Source organism: Vanessa cardui, chromosome 18 (assembly GCF_905220365.1).
Source record: "Vanessa cardui chromosome 18, ilVanCard2.1, whole genome shotgun sequence".
NCBI classification, from domain to species: Eukaryota; Metazoa; Arthropoda; class Insecta; order Lepidoptera; family Nymphalidae; genus Vanessa; species Vanessa cardui.
The window spans coordinates 555,035-575,205 of NC_061140.1; the positions used below are offsets into that span (position 1 = coordinate 555,035).

Genomic DNA, 20,171 nt, shown 5'->3' on the forward strand with positions numbered 1-20,171 from the left:
CTGAACGATGTTTACATTATACTATAGAATTTGTGGTTGTCAAACTGTTGTTTGAAAGAGCGTAGGACTTTGTAATCTTAGAATGTCTTTTGTCAAACTTCTTTCACTACATCAGATGGAAATAGTCTGAATATATTCTCGATTTTGTATGTAACTAGTGGTCACCCGTGGCTTCGCTTGTGATTTAGGGGTTGATCATCAGATGTTAGGCATAAAGTCTTGCCTATGTCTTTCCTTGGAGTTAAAGCTTGTATTATAACAAATTTAATCAAATTTGGTTCAGTGTTTTGGCCGTGAAAGAGCAAATCAAACAGACATACCAAGTTACGCATATATAATATCGTCCTGTTTAAAAGTCTTATAGTTAAATTCACAAACTACAATACTAACCATGTTAAATAGCTCTTCGTCTACTACTTCCAGTATAACAAAGCCGCCGTAACTGTTTCCTAATTTACACTGGTAAACTCCTGAGTCTTCAATCCGGGTGTAGTGTATTGTGAAATCAATGTCCTTTGTGACAGTCTCCTTTTCTTCTACTATATGGAATATATCTTCTGTAGACTGTAAATAAATGATTTAACTGTCAAAGTTGTAGTAGAACAAAGTCAAAATAAAATTAAAGCTTGTCACACTTTGTCCCTTTCGATGGAAGAATGCACCCAAAAGTAATATCCGATTAAGAAGCTGTACATTACTGTAATGCTTTAAAATTTTGTATTGTCTGTGTTTTAGATTGTAGATATTAAGCTCACGTACAGTATACAAGTATACAATATCATTATTATATATATATATATATTACTATAAATTTGCGCAGCGAACCGCGAACGCCATTACAGTTTCCAGTCGATATGATTATTTTCGAGATCAATAACCATCGTCACGTTTCAGCCAATTTACAAAAAAACTAGAGTTATCCGAACCGTGCCTGCTGTCACCTTATAAATTACAGTTGGTAAAAACAATTATCAATTACATTTGGTAAAAACTCTTTTTAAAAATCTGTTCGGTAGTTTTTGTTTGTTTCACAATATTATATAGTGGTTGTGATTCCATTTTTAAATTCTTGTATAAACGTTTTTTTTTTATAATTGGTATCAATTTACCTGAGCGTACAACCATACGAGCTGGTCACTTTCAGCCGGCGACACACAGAGGTTGCAAGGCAGCCTTGCCACTGAACCTGAATACACTCTCACGATCCCGTTGGGCAGTTGAAGGGATTTTGTCAAGCTCTGTGTCAACTCTGACAGGCATTCGTAGTATTTGGACCAATTAGCTGATATTACCGATAATTTTTCTTTATTAATCCCTTAAAACATACATAATGATATTAATTAGGTCATCATCTTCAATATATTATTTTAGAGTATTTTTTTAGTCAACTAAATATGACGGATTAAGAGTAGTTTAGATATCGCATGTTCATTAAATGCTATCAAAATGCAGCGCGCAGTCCTATATACACCCACAATGACGTCATCAGCTGTTGTTAAACGTCACAATACAGTGAACCTCTGGTAATCCAACAAACATTTGGAAAACAATGTTGGACTACCGAATTTGTCGGATTATACAGTACTACCGTATGGGTGCTACCGTATACTACAGTATGGGTGTTTTTACAAAAGACTATCTTGTAATCCGACAAATTATATACCCAATGATAAGATTCTATATGTTATACTACCGCTGTTACATGTAGCCAAATTAGATCTAAGCAGTCAGAATAAAAAAAAATATAACACGTCCGTGGTCCGTTTTAAATTATTTCATAATAAATGACAGCTGAGTTTTACAAATGGTATGAAGCCTAATCTTAACCTATTTTTATTATCTCAGCTCCCTAAAAACACCATACAATTATTTTTTTAAGTAACAACACGTGATTAATTACGTGGGAACTGGTCGTACAATTAATGATTAATTAATGGTCGTCGAATAAACTCTTATAATTATTACAACTTATTCGTCTGTTTTCTATCAACACATTCATAGTCTGTTATTAACCTTGAACATTGTATATGCTACTTACCCGGGTATTCTAATTTAGAATCTTCGAACGATTTATTTAATTTAGTACCAGTTTCGTACATGGTTCCGTGCATTTTTATCAGTTCCAAAACTTTTTTATTTACTATCTCTTTAATTTCTACGTCGACGGTAAGTGAAACATCTACAGCGATAAGTAATATTATAATTATTGATGGATTCATAGCGATGCGCTGTTGCAAGTCAGAATGTCAGAATGAAAGTTAACGTTTATTTGATTTGAGAATATTTAATAATGTTTTAAAATTTTGATTTCCGAATACTGTTTTCACCTTTTTTTATAAGCGATGTTTATCATTCGAATTAAAAAACGTCTGTATGTATTTAGTATAATAATGGACACATGATTTTAAGGTATTTTTGTTCAATGTTTGATCATTTTATTATTAATCTCTGTTAACGATCTTTTTTCTTTTATGGTATAGGTTGGCGGACGCGCATATGGGCCACCTGATGGTAAGTGGTCACCATCACCCATAGACAATGACGCTGTGAGAAATATTAACTATTCCTTACATCGTCACTGCGCCACTAACCTTGGGAACTAAGATGTTATGTCCCTTGTGCCTGTAGTTACACTGGCTCACTCACCCTTCAAACCGGAACACAACAATACTGAGTACTGTTATTTGGCGGTAGAATAACTGATGAGTGGGTGGTACCTACCCAGACGGGCTCGCACAAAGCCCTACCACCAAGTAAAATTTAACACTATTAAGTAAATAATAATTTAGATGTGACTTGTGACGTAAATTGTAAAGTACCACATTATATTAACTTTGAAAATGTTGTTCACAGAAACCGGAGCCAGTGAGCCTGGGCCCACAACCGACCCCGGAGATGGATGCGATCGCGCGCGAAGTGGACGCGCTCGCGCGGGAGCGCCTCGCGCTGGAGGCCGAGCTGGCCGCCAAGCAGCGGGAGCTCACCGTGAAGAGCGGGGAGGCGGACGGCCTTCAGGTAGTGTCTTGGACTTATGAGCCAGCTTGCCTGCTGCGAACTATTACTGGGAATGCTTTAGTGCCTGGGTTTGATGGTGACCAAACCCACAGTGCAGATTATTCATCGATTTCTAGAAGGCAAAATATAATCGTCATTAATTCGCCTCCAATGTCGAATCATTGTCACCAATAACAATTCCTTATCTGTTTCAGAGCGAGTTAGATACTCTGACGGCGACGCTAAAACAGTTAGAAAACCAAAAAGGCGAGGCGCAGAAGAGATTGAACGATTTAAAATCACAAGTGAGTCCTCATCGTTCTAATTAATTGCTTTTATCTTTCTCAAACAACAACAACAACAGCCTGTAAATTCCCACTGCTGGGCTAAAGGCCCATCTCCCTTTGAGGAGAAGGTTTGGAACATTTTCCACCACGCTTTTCCAATGCGGGTTGGTGGAATACACATGTGGCAGAATTTCTATGAAATTTGTCACATGCAGGTTTCCTCACAATGTTTTCCTTCACCGCCGAGCACGAGATGAATTATAAAGACAAATTAAGCACATGAAACAGAGGTGCTTGCCTGGGTTTGAACTGGCAATCATCGGTTAAGATGCACGCGTTCTAACCACTGGGCCATCTCGACTCTCTTCTTCTCGATCTAATCTTTCTCGCGAGGCGGTATCCTTCCCTAAGATACATCGAGCCCTAAGCACGAGTGGTGGACTTCGCAGGTGGACAAGCTGCGGTCGCAGGTGTCGGCGCAAGAGGCGGCGGCGGCTGAGACGGAGGCGGAGGTGTCGGCCCGGCGCGCGGCCGCCTCTTCGCTGCGGGAGCGCGAACGCGCGCTGCAGCAAGAGGCCGCCGCCGCCGACGCAGAGGCCGACGCCGTCACCTCGCAGCTCAGCCGCACCGTGCTCGCCGTCAGCCAGGTCGGGCCACTCACATGCCCGTCAGTTAACTGAGACACCCGTTTCGCTAACCGCGAGGATGCGATTTGACGACCTCCACTGTCGAGTGGTGTGTACACCGGTTCTCATGGGTACGCCACTCTGAGGTCCCGGGTTCGATTCCCGGCCGAGTCGTCGAATTACCATTAGTTGTCTATGTTGTCTTGGGTCTGGGTGTTTGTGGTACCGTCGTTACTTCTGATTGTCCATAACACAAGTGCTTCAGCTACTTACATTGGGATCAGAGTAATGTATATGATGTTGTCTCATATTTATTATTTATTATTAATATTATTTATTTTTCGTTTAATGTTTCTCCTCTTTCGAGGGTGTTTAAACCTAAAACGCGGGCAGCAGCCAAGCGTTAAGGAGTGTTTATATTAAAAACGTGGACGATGAAGTTGAAGATGACATAAATTTTCGGGTGATACGGCAGGTGTTAAGAATTACGGCTTTCTGGAGCATGTGGAGTATATATGCGGGCATTTGTAAGGTGGTCAAACTTTTTGTTAGAGATTTCGGTACGATACCTGTTGATGAAAGGACTATTGGGACTATGTGAACTGTTTGTGCTTTCCATTGCTTTTTAATTTCTATAGCAAGGTCTTGATATTTACTTAGTTTTTCAGAGATTGTGGTTTGTATGTTGTGTGAATTAGGAACAGCTACGTCAATCAAATAAACAGTTCTATTGGTTTTGTCATGAACGGTGATATCTGGTCTATTATAATATATGGTCTTGTCAGTTATTATTGTTCTATCCCAGTAGATTTTATAGTTTCTGTTGTCTAATACACTTTGCGGCTTATATTTGTAATATGGATTCATTCCTGCTATAAGTTTATATTTGAATGCTAAATGTTGGTGTATGATTGCGGCCACTTGATCATGTCTATGCTTATAATCGGTTTGCGCGAGAGATTTGCAAGCCCCCGTTATGTGCTGAATAGTTTCAGAGGCTGCGTTACAATGTCGGCACAAGTCAGTAGGTTGATTATGATCTTTCATGATGTACTTCCTATAGTTACGAGTTGCTATTATTTGGTCTTGGATAGCGAGCATAAAACCTTCAGTCTCAGGAAACAGTTCACCTCGTTTGAGCCATTCGTTCGACTTAGCTTTGTCGACGTGGGGTTGGTTCAACTCGGATAGGTGCCTCCCATGTAGTGTTTTTGCAGCCCAAGCTGACATCTGTTGTTGTATGTTTGTGCGGTTTTCATTTAATTGAGTGGATGCATCGTGTAGGTTTAGTGGTGTAAGTTTTTTATCTATTTCTGTTACGTGTTTATGTAGAGGTGAGTGTTCGGATTTATCATGAAAATATGCTCTGAGAGAAAGAATCTGCTTATTGTGTAAATTTTGTATGTCTATTAATCCTCTTCCTCCTTCTTGGCGAGGTAGTGTGAGCCTCTGAATACAAGATTTTGGATGATGTTTCCTATTTTTGGTTAAATGCGTGTTTATTGTGCGCTGCAATTTCTGTATGTCGCTTTTTGTCCATTGTATTATTCCAAAAGAGTAAGTAATTAATGTTATTGCATATGTGTTAATAGCTTTTATTGTATTTTTAGAGTTGAGATGTGTCTTTAATACAAGATTTAGACGACTAGAGAATTTTTTGAGCAGTTCTTGTTTTGTCGTTGTTTGTAAAATTTGCCTAGACTGTTTAAAACCAAGGTATTTGTAAGAATCGTGTTCATTCATTGGCTCAATGTGTTCACCAGTTTCAAGTAGGTAGCTGTTGTTACTAAATTTTCCCTTCACAATTGACAGAATTTTGCACTTATCAATACCAAATTTCATTTGAATATCTTTAGAAAACTGTTCAGTAATTTTCGCTAGCTCAAACAAGGTATTTTTTTCGGTTGAATAAAGTTTTATGTCATCCAAGTACATGAGGTGTGATAAGGTATACTGGGTGTTATTGCTGTAAAGTGTGAATCCGGTATTGGCTTTATTGAGTAATTGTGAAAGAGGATTGAGGGCCAAACAAAACCACAAGGGGCTCAAAGCGTCCCCTTGAAAAATTCCCCGTTTGATGCAGATCGGTTCAGAAGTTAAAGGTTTCATAGACGGTTGTTTTATTCTCAGCACAGTTTGCCAGTGTTGCATCGAATTTTGAAGAAAGGATATCAGTGTTGGGTTTATTTTGTACAGTTTTAAAACATATATTAACCAACTATGCGGAACTGAATCAAATGCTTTTTGATAATCTATGAACATAGTATGAATGTCTGTTTTTGATTTAGCGGCACTATTTAAAATTATTGCATCAATAGTAAGCTGCTCTTTACAACCTTGGCTATTTTTACGGCACCCCTTTTGCTGTTCGGCTAAAATATTGTATTTAGTTAGGTGTTTATGGATTTCTTCACTTATACAAGCTGATAGGATTTTATATATGGTTTGTAAGCAAGTAATTGGTCGGTATTTATCTGGGTTTGTAGTATCGTATTTGTCTTTAGGTATTAAGTATGTGATTCCATGTGTTATGTATTTGGGTAGTAAATGTGGTGATTGAATAAATATATTTAAATACTTGTGTATGTATGAGTGTGTGCTAGTAAATTTCTTGTACCAGTAGTTATGAATGTTGTCTGAGCCTGCGGATTTCCAATTGTGAGTTCGTTTTATTACTTCTATGAATGTCTCCATTGGTATAAATTCAAACTGCATCTCTGGAATGTGTGTAGTCGTTTCATTAACCCAGTCTGTATGCTCATTATGGTGTGCCGGGTCTTCCCATCTGTTAGCCCAGTATTCACGAAATGTTTCTAATGGAGGTATTTCTAGATTTTGGTCACTATCTTTACAGGTAGATTTTAAATTTCTATAGAATAGTTTTTCGTTGTTAGCAAATTTATTGTTCTGTACTTTACGGGCTGTACACGTCAAATACCTCTTGAGTCTACTTGCTGTTGCATTGAGTTTCTGTTTTAAAGTATCTAAGAAGTGTTCTAATTGTGTGTTTGTGTTTTCATATTGTGCATGTGATTGATATTGCGTCTTAATGAGTTCTACCGCAGCTGTTACCTTTCGGTTTCTGTTTCCCCTAATATATTGTGTTAACCTACCTATATGGGCTCGTAAATTCGCTATCTTATTTTCTAATCTTCTTTGCCAACTAGGTTTTCTAAATGATTTATTTTGATGGGTGCTTTGGTTTGAGAATGATATTCTGGCACCATTGCATTTAGCAGCTGTCCATGCCGCAGAGTAAATTATTGTTTGTAGAGTGTCAAAATCAGTATCAGTGTTAATAAATTCTGTTAGTATCCTATTATTTATGTATTTTGTAATAAAACAAAACTTTTTAGATGTCTTTTGTTTAGGGATGTATGGTCTGCTAGTTGGCTCAGTACTAGTAAAATGTTCTTTTGCACGAAGGAATGTATTCTCTATTTCGAGGTTTACTTCTAAGGTAGTGTCGAGTATAGATGGAATACTATTGAGTCGTCCCATATCATGGATAACGTTATCGTCTGTATTTTCATCATTGACTGTTGTTGCTGTAGTGGAATTAGTGCTTGTAAATGTAGTGTTTTGTATATTTCTAGATTGCGAGTTAATTTCTAAGTTGGATATTAGTGTAGAATTGGATGCATCTATATTAGTAATTTTGTTTTTTTCTCTTACTTGAAACTGTTCGTTTTCTGTGTCTTCTATTAGAATATGCATAAAACGTAATTCATCGGCTACTTGTTGTTTAATTAGAGTTAGTCTATCATATTTTATATATTTGTTATTAATTATGGCTCTTCTTTGATCCGCTATTCTCTGCTCAGTGAGGTGTGCAAGCTCTGGGTATAAGTTTATAAACTCTTCATGTAAATGTGTCCTATATGCAGTCTTATTTGTCTCTAAATGTGTTACCTTGAAATATATTCTAATAATTGCTTCATTGTATTCGTTTGTCCACCTCATGCGTTTTCCTGATACTGTCTTGTTGGATGTTTTAATTTGTGTAGAGTTTTGTTGTACTTGGGTTTGGATAACTTGTAATTCTTCTTTAACTTAATCGTAAATCTGATCTATCGTTTCTTGTGGTAATAGTTTTTTCTGTACAATAGCTCTACGCTGGTCGCCAATTCTCTGTCTGCTTACTTCCATATGTGGGTATTTGTCTATAAATTTAATGTGTAATGAAGAAAGATATGAGTTTGTGTCTGTTTCTAAATTTGTAAGATAAAGGTAGGTACGTAGGATAAACTTATTCATTTCTGAACTCCATTTTTTACGTTTTTTATCTTTACTGGAGGTGGGCACGGGTTCGTTGACAAATATTGTCTCCCGTGCAACATCCGCCAGTTGTGCGCTGTTTGATGATGATGAATGTGACGAACTCATATGTAAAAATGACGCTGAAGATGAAATTGAAGGAAATAAAGATGTGGCTGATGAGTATGATGTCTGCGAAGTCTCTTCTTCTAACGATGGCATTTTTGCCTGTATTGTATTTTTTTTTAATTTTGGATCTAGTTATCATATTATTCCCACGAGTAGCTAGGGACTTAACGGTCCATCACAGCAGAGCCCCGCGTTCACTGTGATAAGGGTTAATTAAATTAGAGTTCCCCTTGTCTCTAAAGTTCGCATACTTACGACTAAGCCCCCCCTTAGCCATGCAGCCCTCGGCGTATGCTGTTCCACCATGGCTTGGGTTGTATCTCTCTTGGTCTGTCTTCTCATCTTAGGCCAATCCGGCATGAGTAGCTCTATCGGCATAGCCCTAAGAATCATTGAAGCGCGCAAGCCCCATCACGTCGACAACGTAGAGATACGGCGATGGGGTTATTATTATTATTATTATCTGTGTCCGCAGGCGAAAATCAAGATAAGTCACCTTGAGGAGCAGTACCAGTCGCTGACGTCGGCCGTGGAGGCTCTGGAGGCGGGCGGGCCGGGCGCGGCCGGCGTGCTGACGCTGCAGCCGCTGCACTCCGCGCAGCAGCTGGCGCAACTCGTGCGCGGGACCACGCCCAGCGACGCGCTCGTCAGTACACTCGCTACAACCCTTGACACCATCTCATTTATGAGCATAACATTCGAAATATACATACTTATACCACCTTAAGTCATCGACATAGCCCACCGGATTAGTAAGCTGAAGTGGCAGTGGGCTGGTCATATTTGTCGTAGAACCGACAACCGCTGGGGAAAACGTGTTCTATAGTGGAGACCGCGTCTCGGCAAACGTAGTGTAGGACGTCCTCAGGCACGGTGGAGTGACGATATACGCAAGGCGGCAGGCAGGAGCTGGATGCGAGTAGCCGGAGAAAGACCACAGTGGCGTGCACTGGGAGAGGCCTATGTCCAGCAGTGGACAAAAATAGGCTGTTGATGATGATGATGATGATGATGATGATACCACCTTTATCTTTTACACTATATTATACTAGATCCTTCACCATACTGTTTATTACACCTTACTGCACGGATCACCATATACTGTCCATCACATCATACTGTACAGCGCTGTGTACTATACTGGTTACAACACAGCCTACATACACTATGGCTCAATAATAGCGTACCTGAAAGTTTTTCTCAATGTAAATGTATCAAATAGCGTCATTTGCAATCGCAGGAGGACGAATCTTTCTCGAAGAACGAATTCGGCGCGATGAACGGCTCGAGCGGCTTCACGTCCGACCCCTTCAAGGACTCCGCCTTCTCGAGCGTCCCTCACAACGACCCCTTCGCGCCCACGTCGAACTCCAACCACTCGAAGGTACACGATCACTTAAAATCATGCGGCCGGACGTGTGCCGAGAAAATTGTACAATAGGCTATTTGATGCATGATACATGAATCCGAAAAATAAATTGTGAATTATTGTAATCAGTGTATATATTATGAGTTTAAAAATGGTTATTTACTAACGAAACTTGAAAATAATACTTAATTTATTCAAAAATCCATAAATAAAAATGCATTTTGTCAAACGATTGTCACGTGACGCAAAACGCACCTGATTGGTCGGGCTTATGATGAAGTCATTTTCTTGTAAACCCTGCTTTTCTACTATACTATGTATCGATCTTATTTAACACTATTAAGTAAAAGTATTAAAATACAGCAAAGTGACGTCACCGACCCCATTGCAGCGCCATATTGTCCAAGTAGCGTTTTCGCGCGTTATTTAAATATGGAATTTTTAATATGATATTTTTCGGCAAATATGTAAACCTCTACTAAATAATATAAAATGGATTTTAAGAACCAGTCAAATAGCCTACTACATTATTGAATAGTTAATAATTACTACTTTTTAAATAATTACTAAAGAAGATGTATTGCGTCCCTTGCGCCTGAAATAACTGACTCACTGACCAAATCAAAGCAACGCAAAGGATTGCTGATGATAGCAGCGTACGTACTGAAGAAACGTCCTTCTACTAGTTAACTAATGTCGCGTGTATCGCAGGACGGCTTCGCTACGGACGCGTTCGCCTCGGACGCGGACCCGTTTGCGGGCGACGCCTTCGCGCCCACCGATGGACCAAAGCCCGATGACGTGAGCTGCCTACTTTCTTCTTTGTGATTAATGCCTGTCATTGTGACACTCGTTGTTACTCGAGCACTTACTTTCTAAATATTAATTATCTTTGGATTTTTTTTGGTTTATTAAAGTTTTAGAGTATGAAGTTAAAAAAAGTTAGAGTCGCAAATAAATGTGGCATTCTATATTTTCCCTTACGGTTTCATATTCGTTTTGAAAATTTTATCGACTAAAACGTGTGATACGAATTCGTGACGTCACCATCGTCAACAGTTTTGATGCCTCACTGTCATGGGACAGGTAAAATCTCACTATTTTTGTACGATTTGGCCTCGGTAGGGTTAAGCTCCCGATACACTAGGTAACAAATGCACTAGGACGTTGATGCATCGTTCGATCGATCGATCTCAACTATTACGAGGTATGTGCCACGTGTGCAGCACAGCACACAGACCACTCGTCACTAGAGACCGAGGCCGGCGTCCTACGTTGATGCATCGTTCGATCGATCGATCTCAACGATTGCGAGGAATGTGGCACGTGTGCTGTGGTGCACGGAGCACTCGTCACTAGTGACCGAGGCCGGTGTCCGCGGTACTAGCCCCCGCGTGGGTTGCAGGGCGCGTGGGCCGCGGACCCGTTCGCCGTGCTGCACGCGCCAACGCGCGCCGCGCCCGCCGCCGCCGCCGCCGCCGCCGCCAAGCGCCACAAGACGCCGCCGCCGCGCCCCGCGCCGCCGCGCCCGCTGCCGCCGCACAAGGTGAGAGTAAAAGTTAAGTAGCAGCCTGTAAACTCCCACTGCTGGGCTAAAGGCCTCCTCCCCCTTTGAGGAGAAGATTTGGAATTATATATAATATATTCAACCACGCTGTTCCAATGCGGGTTGGTGGAATACACATGTGGCAGAATTTCTATGAAATTTTGTCACATGCAGGTTTCCTCGCGATGTTTTCCTTCACCGCTGAGCACGAGATGAATTATAAAGACAAATTAAGCACATGAATCAGCGGTGCTTGCCTGGGTTTGAACCCGCAATCATCGGTTAAGATGCACGCGTTCTAACCACTGGGCCATCTCTACCCTCCTATTAAACCGATCGATTCATTTGCGTGACTCGATTCAAATGTATGGAATCCTGTCACGAGGTCCGAGGACCGTTTCCGTTGATGTTTTTTTAATTTTTGTTCGTTGTAAAGAAGATTTTTAGATTTTCAGATTATTTTTTGTGTTCCACGATGTTATTTTACCCCTTCCCCCGACTTAGTCTAGCGGCATGAAGCGAGTAGCCGGCGGTTGCGACATGAGAGCTAAATATTTATTTTTTTTTTATTTTTTACGCTGCAGAGAAAGTAAAAAAAAATGTATGTAATGTTTTTTTTTTTACCTGTGTAGAATGCACGTCCTTTTTTGAGACAGAGAATGGCATTTTGTTAAAACACAGTTTGCTTAATAGCCATTGGTAGAGCGACGTGCTTGTTTATTTTATTTTACTTTCTCTGTTGCGCATAATGCCATTCTCAATTGTGCACACGAGGCTTTGGAGGTATCTTTCAAAAACATATTACCAAACGCGAACATAAACCTTGCGAATTAAAAAAAATCTACATTTTACTATTATTTTTACTAGTAAAGATGCCTTCAAAATGCCAAGCCCCTAAGTCTGCCTTAACTAAAATTCAAATTAAAAAAAATATTTTTTTTTGAATATTAGTCAACGCCATTTTGTTTTGCCTAGCGCAGCTTTATCGGGACGAGCATTTAATTTGCATTTACCATTTTTTTTTATCTTATTCCTTCGTTCGCACGTATTAACACTTCTAATATCTATGTTGCATGCTATTTGTGTATTTGTTAGATTGGAGTTTGGACTAGATTTAGAGTGCCTCTCAAAGAATCGTAGAAAATAGTAGTTGCGTTTAAAAACATATTTTGAATATTATTTTATGAAATTTCAAATTGTATAGCCACTTTTTTTGATGTGAATAATAATATTAAATTATACTTAACATCAATAAACGCTTAGGAGTTTATTTTTTTTCTAAAATTCTAAGTTTCTACAACATTCTTTCAAAATTTTTGTTGTGAAGCGACTGAAACAAGTTTGATTGAATGTTTTATACTTGGTGGTACGACTGCTAGCCCGCGTGGTTAGGAATCATCATCAGTATTTCTATCAAACAGTAATACTTAGTACTGCCGATTTGAAGGATAAGTGGGCCAGTGTAACAACAGACATAAGCGACATAGCTGAGCGCCAAAAGTTTGCGGCGCATTGGCTTTGGGAGGGTTGGTTAATTTTTCTCACAGTGTCGATGTCTATGGGCGGTGGTGACCACTTACGCCCTTCCGCCTATCGGAGATAAACGTCGCACAAAGCTCTACCACTAAGCTAAAGTGATTATACTTTTAGCCGTTTCTATAATAAAATTCCACAGACATTTTTAACTTTGCCTTTTCATAAATTGAGATCATTGGTAAAAAATACTATGGTAAATTATTATTTATTATAAGTTTATATAATACAGACGATAACAAAACACGTGTAATAAGTATAATATAAGTATAATTGTATTTAACTAATATGTCTATTTTTAAATGTTGAAAAATAGTAACTACTAAGTTTCTTGCTAGTTCTTCTCGGTAGAATCTACTTTCTGAAATAGTGGTAGCTTCACTTAATATAATTATTAACTGACGATTTAAAAATGCTTGTAAAAGCCTGCTTGAATAAAGTATATTTAGTTTTTTTTAAATTTTGATTTTGAGGGCCTCGGGTTACGTAATTATACGGGCGTCTAATCTCTTCGCATTATGAGAGTTAGACCCATGGCCTAATTGTGTGCTCACACAAAAAAGCAATTATCTTTTGCAGTTGCTTCAGTTGGATAATATATAGAGGTTGTTAAATTTCGTTCAGGAGAAACCATTATTGTTAGATATATTAAATTATACTTGCCAGTATTTTATTTCACATTTCGCAGTAACGAATGTCCAAGCATCCCATTACAACAGCTTGTCAAGTATAGTTTCGTAGGACGGTGTAATCGTTGTGGCATGTGGCTAATACGCTTTGTACGTGCATGATGTCCTTTCCGATTATGTTTATTTTTCATTTCTTATTTATTTTTCATTATAATTTTCATTAAATAATAAATTCTTTGTAAATAATACTTACGAATATTGTTATGCGTCCACGAGGCGCCGGCGGGCCTGCAGCGCCGGGCCGCCGGCGCCTCGCGTGCGCGTGCGTCACTAACATGCTAACACGCTCGTGCTTGTCCCCACATTGCAGCGCTAAGCGGACGCGGCGGACGGGCTCTTGTGCGTACACCCCACCCCACCTCACCCGACGCTCCCACACCCCCGCCCTCTCACCCCCTCACTCACACACTTTGTGTTCGCCCAGAACGACCGCAAACCCGCCCTCGACTTCACGGAGGATCCCTTCAAAGACTACAGATACGAGGACCCCTTCAACATAGAGGACCCCTTCGCCGACGTCGTCGACGCCAAGAAGATCGACCCCTTCGCGAGGCCGACGTCCGTCGCCGGCTTCGAGACGGACTCGTTCGGCGCCGCCTCCGCCCTCAACGGCGGCTTCGCCCGCCTGCACGACCGCCACGGCGGCCGCGTGTCCGCCCCGCCCGGCGGCGACCCCTTCTCGGCCTCGCGCGCCAACAACAACGAGGCCTGGGCCGCCTGGCCCAACGACAACTGGGCCGTGGACGACGCCTGGACCGAGCCCACTCAGGACGCGTGGGGCACGAGTACGGCCAAGGGCACCGCCAGCGACTGGAAGACCGGCAACTGGGCCAACAAGTCCGACAACTGGGCGACCGACTGGGACAGCAACGCCAACGCGAACGCCAACACCAACGCGAGCTCGGATGCCAAGAAGAATTTGAACGAAACTTGGCCATCGAACACGCTGCCCAGCAAGAAGGAAAAGTCGCCGAAGCCGGTCAAGTACGCCAAGTCGCTGGTGCACACGATAGGAGGCATCGGCAGGACGAGGCAGAACAAGGAGAAGAAAGCCAAGGCGGCGGAGTCCAGGAGCTCGGAGTTCCTGCCGACGGAGGAGCAGCAGTGGGCGTGGGCGGCGGCCGAGTCGGCGCGCCTGCAGGCCGAGGCCGACGCGCGCCGCCGCCAGGAGGACGCCGAGCTGCAGCTCGCGCTCGCGCTCTCGCGCCAGGACAAGTGACCGCGCGCGCTGCTGGCGCGCCTGCGCCGCCGCGCGCCCTGACGCGCCCTCACGCGCCCTGACGCGCCCTGACGCGCCCTGACGCGCCCTGACGCGCCCTGACGCGCCCTGACGCGCCCTGACGCGCCGTGACGCGCCCTGACGCGCCCTGACGCGCCGTGACGCGACGCGACGCGCGCGCTGTGGCGGTGTGCCGTTGGCAGGTTGTCCCCTTGTGAAGTCTTGCCTTTAACTCTCGAAAGATTTGTATCGAAGGATTCGCCCGAATCGGTATTGAGTTGTATTGTGTGTCGTTGGTTTCGATTGAATCCGCTAGTCATTATCGGGAGTCAAAATCTTGAGTCTTCGATGAACAAACGGGAAAGTTTGGGCTATGAATCGTTTGCGACTAAATATTAAGTGAACGAGTCATATGTACGAGCGGCTCCAGGAGGTAGATATGTTTTATAAAGGATCTACGAGTAATTGAATGTATTAAATTTAAGTGTTTTTGAGCGCGCGATAATTCAAAAGCGACAACTGTTTTTTATTTTTAACCGCTTCATTTTGTGCCCAGAAAAAGGTAAATTAAACTTGAAAGATTGATTAATTTTAAGCTTTAATTACATAATTATTCGAAAACTGTGAAAGTAGTAATGCAATCGTCTTAACCATCTAGAAAAGGGCACTACTACGGGGTATAGCGTATAGAAATGACCTGTGCGCTTAGCCGTATTATACAATAGTAGATGTGATCACTCATGAAGGCGTCCTTTGCGCTATATTATCAGCGTGTATTGGTATAAGACGTCATAGTGGGATATGTGAGATGACTAATGTCAGTAAATAGAAAATAAAGACAACAAAAAAGGGTAATGATATAATTGTACCCGACGGTAATGTAATAAAAAAAAAAAAAAGTGGATGGGGGCGTGTCCTTCGCGAGTGAACATATCTGCAATACATAATTACTCATAAAAAATGGCCTAAACCTTTGTAATATATAAAATGATGTACAGTCCTTAGTTTTATCGTTTATGGTTTAATTATTCATAAAATATTTATAAAATCGGATGCGAATTGCAAAAAGGCGTTAAGTTAGGTTATTTTTTATCAAAAAGCTGGGTCCCTCCTATTTGACATATTTATTATATTTTAATGTATATAACAGTGAAATACGGATAATATTTGGAATAACAAGACTTTGAATTTTGAAATAGGAAATTGAATTATACATATACTTCCCGCTTCAGGATCTTCGTTTACAAACACGCCCCTTTTATTAATTTGTATATATTCAAAGCTCTTGATCGTAACATATTTATTTTAATATGTCGTCACAAAACGATATTTATTTAATTAATCGATTATCGAGGTATAATTTGTAATTGTATAATATTTACGAGTGATATATGTTCTTACGTATGTTTTTATTTATCGTTATTTTGTATATAATGAGTAGTTATAACTTGTATAAATATTCCATTCGATGCAAATCGGAGCGACTTGGGCCGTATAACTGGAAAGAACGTACAGAAAAGTTTAATGTACAATTTTTGTTGTCTCAATAATGTTAAATTATTAACGCAAATTACAATTCGATATTTAAAAATAAAAACAAACAATAGTACAAGTAAGCTTTGTTTTGATTACGTTGTTTGATTTTTTTGGATTGTTGTATATCAAGGGACATTGTTTTCAGTACACGGTGACGTCACTCGTCTCCACCGATAATTTGTTATTTAATATTAGATTGAGTGAATGGAATATTCCGAAGCGCTAATTATGTTACGTTTTGTTTAATTGCATGTTAATAAAATTTCAATTGTGAAGTTTCCGATGCCGTAACATATGAATCGTCCAGATATGTGTAACTTTACCACCGATTGTTCAAATAATATTTATATAACCAGCTTCTTGTTATTTATATGTCTATAAGATCAGTTTAACGGCAACTTTGAACGAATGCTACTTAAGTTTGTCTATGGTGCCTTCAGTCGTCAGGTTAATGGATGTGAAGAGGTCTCGTGTCTTGTCATTTCATCAAAAGAATATACAGAACTGTGAATCTTATTACAGTGATATAAAGCCGATAATAATATATCATGTCTCCCAATATGTTAGTAAGTTAAAAGCGATTCTTATAATATTCAGCGGAGTCGTCTAAGCTGTCTATAAAGCTTTTAAATTATACTATAACATTAAATATGTTCGATATGTTTAAAAGTTTTTCATACCAAATTGGTAGTTTTAGCTTAGCTATGTAGGTTAGCATCGGGCAACACTCGCTTATGTGCGCACGGGCCGTAAGCCGCCTCCGGTACAATAATTAATCTAGTATGCACGCTTGCCGAGACATAAAACTACCATTTTCTCGATGGCAACACTGAACCTTTCTACTACGAGTATGTCTCCGCAAGCCTCTAGTTGTTTAGGTAAGTGATTATGTAAATGTAAACTTATGATGTAACTATTAATACCAACGTGTTTATGGGTAATATCCTAAAAGTTGTTATCTCTTTCTTAGGCGCTGTTGTTTATGGCTCATCGGTCTGCGTGGACGCCATGTTTGTAGCATTTCATATGGTGTTGTCAGTTGAATAAATCTATCTATATCTATATTTATAGTGAAATGTTTCTACGTATGATACGTTCGTGTTTTATGATTAATAAAATCAATGTAATTATAGCTTGTTCATATTTTGTAAATGTTATCATAGGTGTATTTATTTCAGACGAAATCGTCCTCGGTCAATTTGTATATTTGTTTCGTAGTATAAATTGTAATATTAATGTTCTAATTCTTCCAAAGTCCACGCGGCCCGAGCGACCCGTGTCTGTTATCAGAATATATTGTAACGTACCTTCAATGATAGCGGATTAAAAAATAATACATTAATTCTTCGACGTTGACGTGTATATGTGTATTTAAAGCTATAAATAATGTAATTTTGGTAATATTTATATTTAAGTGATGCTTAAGAATCCGTTCATCACACCGAAGCTTGCGTTTTTTTTTTATAATACAAGTGTTGCTAGTTAAAAAACCTTTTTAATTGCATTATAAACATATACAAAAATGCTACATAAATTGGCTTTTAGACGAGACGTTTTTAGAGTGAAATAATGTAATATGCCTTGCTGTGAGGAGCGGATTCTCGAAGCTGGTAGTGACGGTGCGCGGGACTCCAACGAGTTAAATAAAGATGGCCGGCGCTTGCTTCTCTTTCGCACTTTCTGCACTCGAGCGAAACGGCGATATTATTTTGTAATGCTAATCAGTATTATCAGGAACCGCGCGCCTAGTATAGAAGCAAATTGGTTGGTTATATTGGTGGAAATTAAGTAAAGTATAATTATACTTTATTTAATTAAATTTATAAGTATATTATGAAAGCAAATGTCAAAAGCTATGCTTCTTTGCTCATTCACAACTAGCGACATTTCGGCCGTTGTTGCCAACATCATTATGTTGAGCCATCGTCGTGGTAGGTTAGTAGGAACCATTTATCCATTAACGAAACGTAATGAAATAAAATAATATTCATATTATAGAATAATCACAAAATTATCATTATTATTCGTTGTTGCAATGTATGTAAATTATAGAAAACGCATTTATTGAAGTTTTATACTGTGAATAGTTTATTTGACTCTCTCGTGATCACGACTTTTTTGTTCGTCGCTTTTGATATGCAACGAATTGTGAGTTAATTTCTAGATCATTCCAAAAATTATATTTTAGCGTTCATGTTACCTTCACAAATGGTCTTCATAAAACTATTTAATATATTATAAGGTATACGAAAACTACAACAGATAACATATAACCTCATTATAGCCGAGGATACACTATACAAAATAAAATGTGTTATTATTATACATTTGTTTTTTGCGGACTGTTTGATTTGTTTCCTACAATATTTTTTTTGTATATTTTTGTCATTGGTAAAGTACAATTATCATATCAAAACGCTCGTGCGTTCGTATGTTATTCGTTAATAAAAATGTTTAATTATTATTGTGATCTAGTGTTGTACTTAGATGTTCTAAACTGGTTAGCGGAGTAGCGAATATCAACACTGACACATCAAAGGTCGGAAAACTTTTCTCACGTGAATTGCCAGTTAATAAAAATATCATATCATTAAAATATATATAATTAAAAATTATCGTATGTTTGAATCGTTGTTTTTTTTTTACTGGACGTTGCTGTGTCAATGTTGAGATATAAGTTTTATTGCGTAGGTTTCTGTGTAATGCAAAAGCCTTTGTGGTATATCTTTTATAGAGAAAAGGCTTTAATAAATATTCAATCATTAGAGTAGTTTTCTACTAATCAAAATAATATACACTACATTGAAATGTTGTTATATGTGTGTGTTCAATCAACGATAATGCAATATGATCTTTTTTCTATTGATATATTGCCAGATTACGTATTCCAAATTTAAATGTTAAAGTATATTTCAATATTAACATGTCGCATTGTTTCATCCCTAATACAAAAGCTTTTATATTCTGTTAATATATTTAAGCATTTTCTATAAATTTTTCTTAACACAGGGACCTATTGAATGTGGAATTCGCTGTCGTTTCGTATTGAATATAGCTTTTGTTACGGTTACAAATGTATGCACTAGATAATGCGAATTTAGATATGATCTTGTAGGTAATATATAAAAAGTTAAATGTTTGTATGCAAGCGAGTTGTGTATGTTTCTATTAATTTAGCGTGTTGCCATGGCAACGCCATCCTTCGATTTTTACACGCCTGTATCAATCTTGTTGTCGTTGTAAATTTTTGAAGCACGTATATAAATTCGACGCCTCGTCGCAATGGTGTTGCTGTCTGTACGGAGGAACTCCAACTGAGCGTGGATAAGACATGGATGTGGTAGGAATAGTTTAATAGCACTATTAACGACCTAAATTAAATGTTACGTGTTATTTTGATTGGCTGTGTTCTGTTGCGGCATTCACTCGAAATACGTTTTATACCACACGAGACTTTTTAATTTTGACGGATTATAAACAATTAGCGAATGAATTTCGACTAAATTGCTTTATTATCGAAGTCAATATTGAAAAGTTGTTGGTGTGTTTTAATAATATATGATGTAAATGGGAATTGTAATATAACTCGGTCAGGTACAGCGTGCCGGCATACGTCATTACCCGCTGAGACCCATTGTAATGAAACTATGATATTATATTAATATGAAAATAATTCCTGAGATAATAAAATGAACAGCATACTGTATATCCACCTGAGTTTTATTTACCTTCATGCTTAAATGACAAGTGATAAATGCACTGGAACACAATACCGTAATATGTCATATCTATGGAATATAGATACCATTAAATAACCACTAGCATCAAATAAAGTTTGTCATTTAACGGTAAAGTTCGTTCGATTCTTATAGCTCTTACACAATGAGTCGTTAAAAAAATTACTTTATTTCAGTTGGCAACATTACAGATAGGTAATGATATTTGCATGTTTTAAATAGTCAAATTTCAACGATTTACTGTTTCCT

The 20,171-nt window shown here is 39.0% G+C and overlaps 1 protein-coding gene across 1 annotated transcript in view; it reads left to right on the top strand.

Moving 5' to 3' along the window:
* Positions 1-19,893, top strand: part of LOC124537519 (epidermal growth factor receptor substrate 15-like 1) — a 37,559-nt gene extending 17,666 nt beyond the window's left edge. Inside the window, exons 10-17 of the mRNA XM_047114393.1 lie at positions 2,854-3,015; positions 3,210-3,299; positions 3,731-3,928; positions 8,769-8,939; positions 9,534-9,677; positions 10,374-10,463; positions 11,068-11,208; positions 13,855-19,893. Coding sequence (XP_046970349.1) covers positions 2,854-3,015; positions 3,210-3,299; positions 3,731-3,928; positions 8,769-8,939; positions 9,534-9,677; positions 10,374-10,463; positions 11,068-11,208; positions 13,855-14,649 — 1,791 coding nt within the window. The 3' untranslated portion in view covers positions 14,650-19,893. The remainder of the gene's footprint in view (positions 1-2,853; positions 3,016-3,209; positions 3,300-3,730; positions 3,929-8,768; positions 8,940-9,533; positions 9,678-10,373; positions 10,464-11,067; positions 11,209-13,854) is intronic.
* The last annotated feature ends 278 nt before the right edge of the window (positions 19,894-20,171 follow it).